The sequence below is a fragment of the Arachis ipaensis genome, chromosome B9 (assembly GCF_059453495.1).
Source record: "Arachis ipaensis isolate K30076 ecotype BB chromosome B9, ASM5945349v1, whole genome shotgun sequence".
NCBI lineage: Eukaryota > Viridiplantae > Streptophyta > Magnoliopsida > Fabales > Fabaceae > Arachis > Arachis ipaensis.
In genome coordinates, this window is record NC_142444.1 from 152,726,321 (window position 1) to 152,736,425 (window position 10,105).

The 10,105-nt window shown below is 33.4% G+C and overlaps 1 protein-coding gene across 2 annotated transcripts; it reads left to right on the forward strand.

Moving 5' to 3' along the window:
- Positions 1-305: 305 nt before the first annotated feature.
- Positions 306-7,254, forward strand: LOC107616740 (ABC transporter C family member 10). Of its 2 annotated transcripts, XM_016318672.3 has the most exons (11): positions 306-532; positions 660-2,748; positions 2,841-3,161; positions 3,255-3,341; positions 3,419-4,015; positions 4,107-4,271; positions 4,363-4,657; positions 4,750-4,964; positions 5,075-5,380; positions 5,998-6,301; positions 6,903-7,254. In XM_016318672.3, the coding sequence occupies exons 2-11, from the start codon at positions 691-693 to the stop codon at positions 7,013-7,015; spliced, it is 4,461 nt and encodes a 1,486-aa protein (XP_016174158.1). In that variant the 5' UTR covers positions 306-532; positions 660-690; the 3' UTR covers positions 7,016-7,254. The 2 variants fall into 2 exon arrangements, with proteins under 2 accessions (XP_016174158.1, XP_016174157.1); XM_016318671.3 differs by having other exon boundaries at positions 384-532; positions 2,841-3,341.
- Positions 7,255-10,105: the final 2,851 nt, after the last annotated feature.

Here is a 10,105-nt window from a genome sequence, read left to right on the forward strand (position 1 = left end):
GTTAAAATTAGTGAAATCTCATGGGAAGTTATCTTTATGTGAAATTGTGAAGTTAATAGTCAAAAATCGTTAGATAATTTGACAGATTTGACTAAATTATTATCTAACGGTTTTCGAATATCCAACTTTAAAATTATGTCAAATATAGTTGTATACGATTTCTAGTTTTCTACGCTCTCTTCTGCTAAATATAGTTGTTGAGATTTACATAGAAATAAAATCTAATATCTAATTTAATAAGAGATAAATATTGCATTGATGCAATAATTGTTTCCATTTTTGTGAGTCTCCTTTCACTGAGTGACTGTACTGAGGCATTGCAACTGCATCTGTGATAGGGCCACTTTTCTTAAAGTTTCTTTGGGACTTTTATTTATTTATTCATTCAGAATTTCAGATACATACACTTTGGAATCTTACATGATTCTTCTTTCTGTTGCTACCTTTTTTATTTTCAGTTCTTGTGACTCTGCATATGCATATGCATGCACTAACAACAACTTACACTCTCACTGAATCACATGCTCACAAGGTTTGCATAATGCATGCCATGATCATCATTCATATCATATCTACTTCTCTTTCCAGTTAATGCATAATATAAGCATGATATTCTGTTTTTTTAACTGAAGTTTGTTTTTGTCATTCTATGTTTACAGATTTTGCTGGTTTTGAGAAGAAAAGAGAATAATGGAGAGTTTCTGGAGCATGTTTTGTGGGGAATCTGGTTGTTCAGGAAATCCTTATTGCAGTTATGATTTCAAGTTTTTGAAGGATCCTTCCTCATGTATCAACCATTTTCTGATCTTATGCATTCATGTGTTGCTTCTCATCATGATCTCATCAATCACCATGTTTCACAAGCCCTCTCCACTGAAAAAACAGCATCATCATGGACAAAGCTATTCAAGATTGCAGCTAGTTTCTGCCATAGCCAATGGCTCTTTGGGCTTGGTACATTTGATCTCAGGATTCTGGTTCCTAGAAGAGAATCTGAGAAAAACCAGAACTGTTTTCCCTCTTGATTGGTGGTTTCTTGAATTCATTCAAGGGTTGTCATGGTTGTTTGTAGGATTAACAATGAGTCTTAGGGTGAAACAACTTCCAAGAACATGGTTAAGGCTGATTTCTGTTCTTATTTTCTTGATTTCTGGAATTCTTTGTGCTTTGTCCTTGTTCTATGCAGTTAGTAGCAGAGGAATTTCCCTGAAAGTTGTTTTGGATGTTCTATCTTTTGGCGGCGCAATTTCATTGCTACTATGCAGTTACAAGGAATCTAAGCATAGAGACTTTGAAGGAGAAGAAAATTATGAAAGCCTTTACATGCCTTTAAATGATGAATCCATGTCCAACTCAATTGATTCTGATTCTGTTAGCTCTGTCACACTATTTTCTGGAGCCGGAATCTTCAGTTGGATGTCATTTTGGTGGTTGAATCCATTGATGAAAAGAGGAAAACAGAAAACACTTCAGGAACAAGACATTCCCAAGCTCCGTGAGGCCGACCGAGCCGAAAGCTGTTACTTTCAGTTCCAAGAACAATTGAACAAGCAGAAGATGAAAGAACAATCAGCACAGCAGCCATCACTCTTGAAAACAATAATTATGTGCCATTGGAAAGAGATTCTGATCTCAGGATTCTTTGCATTGCTGAAGGTGATAACTCTCTCTTGTGGACCTCTGCTTCTAAATTCCTTTATACTTGTTGCTGAGGGTAATGAGAGTTTCAAATATGAAGGTTATGTATTGGCCATATCATTGGTCATTACAAAGATCATAGAATCTTTATCCCAAAGGCAATGGTACTTCAGAACAAGACTAATTGGTTTGAAAGTTAGATCACTGCTTATTGCAGCTATTTATCAGAAGCAACTAAGACTATCCAATGCTGCTAGATTGGTGCATTCTGGTGGTGAGATCATGAATTATGTGAATGTGGATGCTTATAGAATTGGAGAATTTCCCTATTGGTTTCACCAGACATGGACCACCAGTGTTCAGCTTTGTATCGCCTTAGTAGTACTTTTTCGCGCCGTTGGGCTCGCCACATTCGCTTCCTTGGCAGTGATACTTCTCACCGTGCTTTGCAACACTCCACTTGCAAAGTTACAGCACAAGTTCCAGAGGAAACTTATGGTGGCGCAAGACGAGAGATTGAAGGCTACTTCTGAGGCTCTTGTGAATATGAAGGTGCTGAAGCTATATGCCTGGGAAACCAATTTCAGAAATGCCATTGAAAGATTGAGGAATGTTGAGCTCAAAAGACTTTCTGTAGTGCAATTGAGGAAAGCATATAGCAACTTTCTCTTTTGGGCCTCACCTGTTTTGGTATCTGCTGCATCCTTTGGAGCATGCTACCTTCTTGGTGTTCCTCTACATGCCAACAATGTTTTCACTTTCGTCGCGACTCTGCGCCTCGTTCAAGATCCTATTAGAACCATCCCTGATGTTATTGGGGTGGTGATCCAAGCAAAAGTTGCATTCTCAAGGATTTTGAAATTCCTTGAGGCACCTGAACTAGACAACCAAAGTTTCAGGAAGAAGCATTTTAGCGAAAACATGAGAGGTTCGATTTCAATAAAGTCTGCTGAGTTTTCATGGGAAGGTAATGGATCAAAACCAACTCTGAAGAACATAAATTTGGAGGTTAGAGCAGGGCAAAATGTGGCTATCTGTGGAGAAGTTGGCTCTGGAAAATCAACCCTCTTAGCTGCAATTCTCAGAGAAGTTCCCATTACTCACGGAACTGTAAGTACTTTTTTCATTTAGTTCCATGTAAATTGTGAATGAGTTAATAAATTGGATGACTAAACTTTTCCAGCATCTTTTCTGCATTGCAGATTGAAGTTTATGGAAAGTTTGCCTATGTTTCTCAAACTGCATGGATACAGACAGGTACAATAAGGGATAACATATTGTTTGGATCAGCAATGGATGCTGAAAAGTATCAAGAAACACTTCACAGGTCTTCACTGATGAAGGACCTTGAGCTTTTTCCCCATGGTGATCTCACTGAGATAGGGGAAAGAGGGGTTAACCTGAGTGGAGGCCAGAAGCAACGGATTCAGCTCGCTCGCGCTCTTTACCAGAATGCTGATATATACCTCTTGGATGATCCATTCAGTGCTGTTGATGCACATACTGCCACAAACTTATTCAATGTAATTTCCAACTTCTTCACTTCAGTCTTCACAAATTGTAATCATAGGTTCATTTCTCTTGGTAGAATGAAGAATGTCTTTGAAACTTTGCAGGATTACATCATGGAAGGACTTGCAGGGAAGACAGTCTTGCTTGTCACTCATCAAGTTGATTTTCTTCCAGCATTTGATTCTGTTTTGGTGATTTCTTGGATCTCAAGTCACTTGCTTCTTTTCTCATTCTGTTTTGTTATTTGACTTATTTCTTTGTTTTACAGTTGATGGCAGAGGGGAAAATCCTACAAGCTGCTCCTTATCACCATCTCTTGAACTCAAGCAAAGAATTTCAGGATCTTGTCCAGGCTCACAAAGAAACCGCCGGATCGGACAGGCTCGTGGATGCTACTTCTTCTTCTAACAGACTTACACACAATCCTGGGGAGATAAGGAAAACATATGTAGAGAATCAGTTGGAAACTTCACGTGGCGAGCGCGATCAATTGATCAAGCAAGAAGAAAGAGAAGAAGGAGACAGGGGATTGAAGCCATACTTACAGTATCTGAATCAAAACAAAGGATATTTGTACTTCTCTGTGGCTGCACTTTCTCACCTCTCATTTGTGATTGGCCAGACATTGCAGAACTGGTGGATGGCTGATAAAGTTGATGATTCTAATGTCAGCACATTGCATCTGATTGTTGTCTACTTGTTGATTGGATTTGCTTCAACATTTTTCTTGTTGATTAGAAGCCTTGTAGCAGTTGCTTTGGGCCTTCAATCATCAAAATCTATGTTCTTACAGCTTTTGAATTCCCTCTTCCGCGCGCCGGTGTCCTTCTATGACTCCACACCATTAGGAAGAATTCTTAGTAGGGTAAGCTCTGCACACATACAGATAAAATCAAACAGAGAGAATAATTGTTCTTTCTTGCAACATAAGTAACCCTTTTTTCTCCTTGTTTTAGGTCTCCTCTGATCTGAGCATTGTGGATCTTGATGTTCCATTTAGCCTTGTTTTCGCAGTGGGAGCTACTAACACTTGCTATGCCAATCTTATAGTCTTAGCAGTCATTACTTGGCAAGTGTTGTGTGTCTCTATACCAATGGTTTACATAGCAATTCGCTTGCAGGTAAAGGAAAAGATTGTTGTTCCATTCATAACATGATAAAATCTAAGGCTAATTTTGGTGATCATAATAAGAATGTAAGATTCTTCTGTAGAGCTACTACTTTGCCACTGCAAAAGAATTGATGCGGATGAATGGCACAACAAAATCCTATGTAGCTAATCATTTAGCCGAATCTGTTGCCGGGGCTGCGACGATAAGGGCTTTCGAGGAAGAACACAGGTTTTTCATGAAGAATCTTGATCTCATTGATGTGAATGCAAGCCCTTTCTTCCACAGCTTTGCAGCAAATGAGTGGCTGATGCTACGCTTAGAAACAATCAGTGCAGTTGTTTTTGCAGCCGCAGCACTTTCCATGGTGGTGCTTCCACCAGGGACTTTCACCTCAGGTATAATTATTTTACACAATCAATCAGTTTTATATATAAATATACTATTTTATTAAGTATTGAAATTTGAAAATGTTGGTGTAATTGTATAGGATTCATTGGCATGGCTCTATCATATGGACTTTCATTAAACTCGTCCCTAGTATTTGCAATTCAAAATCAATGCACTGTAGCAAACCAGATAATCTCAGTGGAGAGGCTAAACCAATACATGTATATAGCAAGCGAGGCACCAGAAGTTATACAAGAAAATCGTCCTCCTCCCAATTGGCCTATTAAGGGAAAAGTACAAATTCATAATTTGCAGGTACCTACTTTTCTCATAACTTCATGGCATTACATGCATGCAAATCATAGAAACTACAAATTATGAAACATTAACTAAATAAGGATTTGATATATATGAAATGAAAACAGATAAGATACAGGGAAAGTGCACCGCTTGTACTACGTGGAATCACGTGCACGTTTGAAGGAGGGCACAAGATTGGAATAGTTGGAAGAACAGGGAGTGGAAAATCTACATTAATAGGTGCATTGTTCCGGCTGGTGGAGCCAGCAGGTGGAAGGATCATAGTTGATGGGATTGATATTTCTTCAATTGGACTCCATGATTTGAGGTCACGTTTTGGTATCATACCTCAGGATCCTACTCTCTTCAATGGCACTGTTAGATACAATTTGGACCCTTTATCTCACCACTCTGATCATGATATTTGGCAGGTAACTAATTAATTATAAGAATAAACACATAACTTTTTATCTAGAAGACAGATAGGTTTTTGGTCAATTAAAAATACAAAAAGATGAAGTATAGGGAGCCAATGGAGTATATGTACAATGTGTACAATGACCTGTATTGTGTTCGATTCAGTAAAATATCAGATGTTTATTATCCTTGATACTCGGATGGTTATTCTGAATAGTATAAATGTATTTTGTTTGATAAATTAGTAATATTTTACTCTGAATGTTCATTCTTAACTCATATTGGGTCAAATAAATAACCAATTGTACACATTGTACAAATACTCCATTGACTCCCTAGCAAAATTCATACAAAAATTTTTAATTTTTTAAAACGTGAAACATCTAAATCCTTCTGTCTTTATATATTTTGGACAGAAGAACTTAAATGTGTTGTATTTTATGAGATTAGAAACTTTTTGTATTTTCAATTAGTTTGAGACTTATTGTCTTTGAATTAAAAAATTACGAACTTATTTATCTTTTTCTTTAGTTATAATTAGTATGATTTTAATAAAATTTTTATTTTATTTGAATTGAATTGGATAAGCAGTCTTTAATTTTTCAGCTAACAGTGTTGGTTGCATGTGAAGGTTCTTGGAAAGTGCCAGTTGCTAGAAGTTGTGAAAGAGAAAGAAGGCGGCTTAGACTCTTCGGTTGTTGAAGCTGGGGCGAACTGGAGCATGGGACAACGGCAACTGTTCTGTTTGGGGCGTGCACTTCTGAGGAGAAGTAAGATTTTGGTGCTGGATGAAGCAACTGCATCAATTGATAATGCAACTGATTTGATTCTGCAGAAAACCATCAGAACCGAGTTTGCAGATTGTACTGTAATCACAGTTGCACATAGGATTCCAACTGTCATGGATTGCACCAAGGTCGCTGCTATCAGTGATGGTAATAACATATAACTTCTTCACTTATTCTTAATTTAATTTAATTTAATTTAATTTTCTCAATTAAAATATATATAAGAAATAATGATAGATACATAAATTTGCTTAATGTGGAAATAAGGATAAAGATATAATTTTACTTTTTAAAAAAAAAAAATAAAAAAAGTTTATGTAATTACTACACTTCTTGAAATTATATAGCTAGAAACAGAAAATATTTTTTCTTTTTCATTTCAATGACGTACTTCATGTAATTTAGTATTGGAATATTTTATTGTCGTCAGATATCGTGCTATTTACTACTTTATTTAATATATGTGTATACCTATCACTAGAGAATATTCTAATCTATGTACCATATATAACTAAAATATTCCAACAATTAAGATGTGGATGAAATTAATTATAGCCATTTTTGCATTGGGTCAATAAAATAATTTAACGGCATACATCTAATAAAATTATTATATCTTAATATATGGTGCACTAAATTTATGTAGCCAGTGCATCATCATATCAAGTATTGTACTAAATAATGTACTAGGCCTTTTGTTGTTAAAGAAGGAATTTGTCAATTTGAATATTGTATGATTATTTTTCAGGAGAATTGGTTGAGTATGATGAGCCCATGAACTTGATGAAGCAAGAAGGATCATTGTTTGGACAACTTGTTAAGGAATATTGGTCTCATTTTCAGTCTGCAGAATCTCACTGAAGCTAGCTATCTAGAAGTAGAAACCTTGTTTTGATGCAGCTTAATTATATATCTATGTGTAGCTTTAATTAATTTGTGTTGTATTATTAGAAGGGTTCAACAAAGTAAAGTAGAAGATTGAGTGTCTAATTTATTTTATTTTATAATAAAAGGACAAGCTATATTAGTTGGGCCTACTGTTGTAATTTTAGAAGATAGAGAGCTGCATTATAATGATCACTTATATTTTGGTAGGAAAAGTTTCCATTTATTCCAAACTCTTAAAGCCCTATCTAACTATAAAAGCTAACTATAATTAAGAAAAAAGTTAGATGATAAACAGCTTTTTATCAACACATATAGTCAACAATTTCATTTTTAGTTTTTTTTCCCCACCGTATTCCTAATTCGGAGGTTAAAAATTAATTCGTCGCAAATCAAAGTTCTATTTAAAGTTTATCATTGGTTAATAAATTGCTATATATTCGAACTCCTGACACTTGTTTAAGCAGAATAATGAGCTAACTATTAGTTCAATCCAATTCGGTTAAAATGCATGTATTTAATTACTTATAAAATGATAAAAGAAGTGTTTAATTACTAATAAAATGATCAAAATGATATAGTATATGTACCAACAATTAAACAAATTAAAGATGCATGGTCCAATAATATTTACGCCTCTCCCTTATTCTTCATAAAATTATTGAGTCCTTGCTATGGCTGGTCTATGGAAATATGTTTTTTTTTTTTTTTTTGTGGTTTATGGATTATATAATAACCAATAGAACATGTCCATAAATATTTCGATTATCTGTTGTCAAGTAGAGAGAGATATACATGATAACGTCCAAGCAGAAAAAAATATGACCCTTACTTTTAATTTGTTATGACTCATATAGCTAGTGTCTCTACCAAAAAGCTAGTAAGTTTTCTCTATTTATTTAATTTAGGTTTTTTTTTATTCCACTCGTATATTCTCCATTTACTAACTTTGACAGAAAACCTCAAAAAATTATGATATTTATTATTTTATTTATAACTCAGTGACAGTAAAATGATTAATCAAATAAAAAATTATTAGCATTAGAAAATTATTCTATGATAAATAAATAACATAATTAATTACTGAATTATAGTACATCACATTCAATTTTTGTGAAAAAAATATATGATAATTTAATTTTATCCAAGTAAAAGAGTATCTTTACAAAAATAATAAATGAATAAATAAAAATTAAGGTTAGCATTTTATGACACATACATATGCTTTATTAAAAATTACTCTTAGTCAACATCGAGATTGACTTGGTAGATTATTATATTATTAAAAAAAATTTAAGTGTTCTTAGATTTTAATGTTAATAATTTTAATTATTAATCTTAATTATAAAAAATATATAATATATTAATTAAAATTAATTGTTAAAATTAATGAAATATCGGTATTAAAAAAATATTTAAAAAATTTTTTTTTTTTATATTATATCAGATTCACAAGCTTGAAATCAAACACAAATAAACAAACAAAAACAAACGTAAAATCATGACGCAGGGGCATAATTTCTGCATGCACTAAGTACAATTTCAGAGATCACAATCATCAACAGATAGGAAGAGAAAGCTTATTTAAGTTTTCTATTTTTGTTTTCTTTAGTTTGGTTTATTCTTTGATAATAAAAGTTCTTTCTCTTTTTCCTTTTCTTTGGTCGTGACATAAATAGAAAAAAGCTTGATTGTATCGATGAGTCGGTGGGATAGCATGATATTTGGGGATAGAAACAATATGAATATGAATAATGTGATACATATAAGTATTTTTGTTAATTAAATTTAATTAAATTGATTTAATATTAATAAAAATTAATTATAAATAATATTATTTTAAATATTATTATTTAATTTAATTAAATTTAATTCATAAAAAAATTTAAATGTATAACTATTAAAAAAATATATAATCACGTTAGTTTATTACCAAACACGGGGACATTGCTTTCATTAAATAATAAATACAAATAATAAAAAATAAGAAGCAAGTGATCATTTTTGGCAGCACTTGAAACTAATAATGGAATGAAAAAGTCTAGAAACAATACTCTCACTAAATAATATAAATAACATTAATTAATAATTCAGAAAAGCTCTTGTATGCTTTACAAGTTAATTAACGAATAAATCCCAAAAACGCGATGCAAGGTACGTTCTTCTTCTTCTTCATCTTCCTCTTCTTCTTCTTCTTTTCTTTCGTTTATTGCCTTCTCTTTTTCCTCCTTCTTCTTCTTGCTGCACATTCTTCTTCCTCTTCTTTTCTTTCGTTTCTTGCTTTCTCTTTCTCGTTTTTCTTCTTCTTGCACGTTCTTCTTCCTCTTCCTCTTCTTCTTCTTTTCTTTCGTTTCTTGCCTTCTCTTTCTCCTTCTTCTGCTTCTTGCTGCACGTTCTTCTTCCTCTTTCTGTTCTTCTTCTTCATTTACGTACTTTTCTCTCTGTTTTCTTTCTTCGTTATTCTCGATTTCTATTGTTTTTTGACATCAAGCTCTGAAATCATTTTTGAAGAAGAAGAAGCAGCAGAAGATGAGGAGGAGAAAGAGAAAGAGTTCTGAAATATGCATAAGGTGTACTTCAACGAATTTTTGGTGTATTTCTTAAATCCTTTGGGTGTATTTTTGTAATCCTTTGGGTATATTTCTATAATCGTTTGGGTGAATTCCTGTAACCGTTTGGGTGTATTTCTGTAATCGTTTGGGTGTATTTCTAAAGTTCATTATCTTCAAATTTGGCAAGAAAATTGTTTTCATGGAGGAAGAAGAAGAAGAGTCGTTCATAATGCATGGTGAGTAGCGCGCTTTGGAAACAGGAAGTTGTTGAATAACGTGCGTTTTATTTACTCTTGAACGTGGAAGTGTGTAATGCGTTAATTAAGTGTAATGCGTGTGTTTTATTGGACTTGTAAGACTTGTAAGCCAAAAAGACTTGTATGTGTAGCAGGCCTCTTAATAATTATTATTTTTAATTTTTTTTAAATAAAATTTAAATAACCAACCGTAAGCACATTTTAAATAATAAGAATTAGCAAAATATCCGTTCCCGTAATCATGTTTTTTCTTTTTT

Bases quoted from the DNA above. Each gene is read 5' to 3' on its own strand.
- LOC107616740 (XM_016318671.3), top strand. From the start codon at position 691: ATGGAGAGTTTCTGGAGCATGTTTTGTGGGGAATCTGGTTGTTCAGGA. The intron at 2,749-2,840 runs GTAAGTACTTTT...TCTGCATTGCAG, and splicing joins TTCCCATTACTCACGGAACT to ATTGAAGTTTATGGAAAGTT. The intron at 4,658-4,749 runs GTATAATTATTT...GTAATTGTATAG, and splicing joins ACCAGGGACTTTCACCTCAG to GATTCATTGGCATGGCTCTA.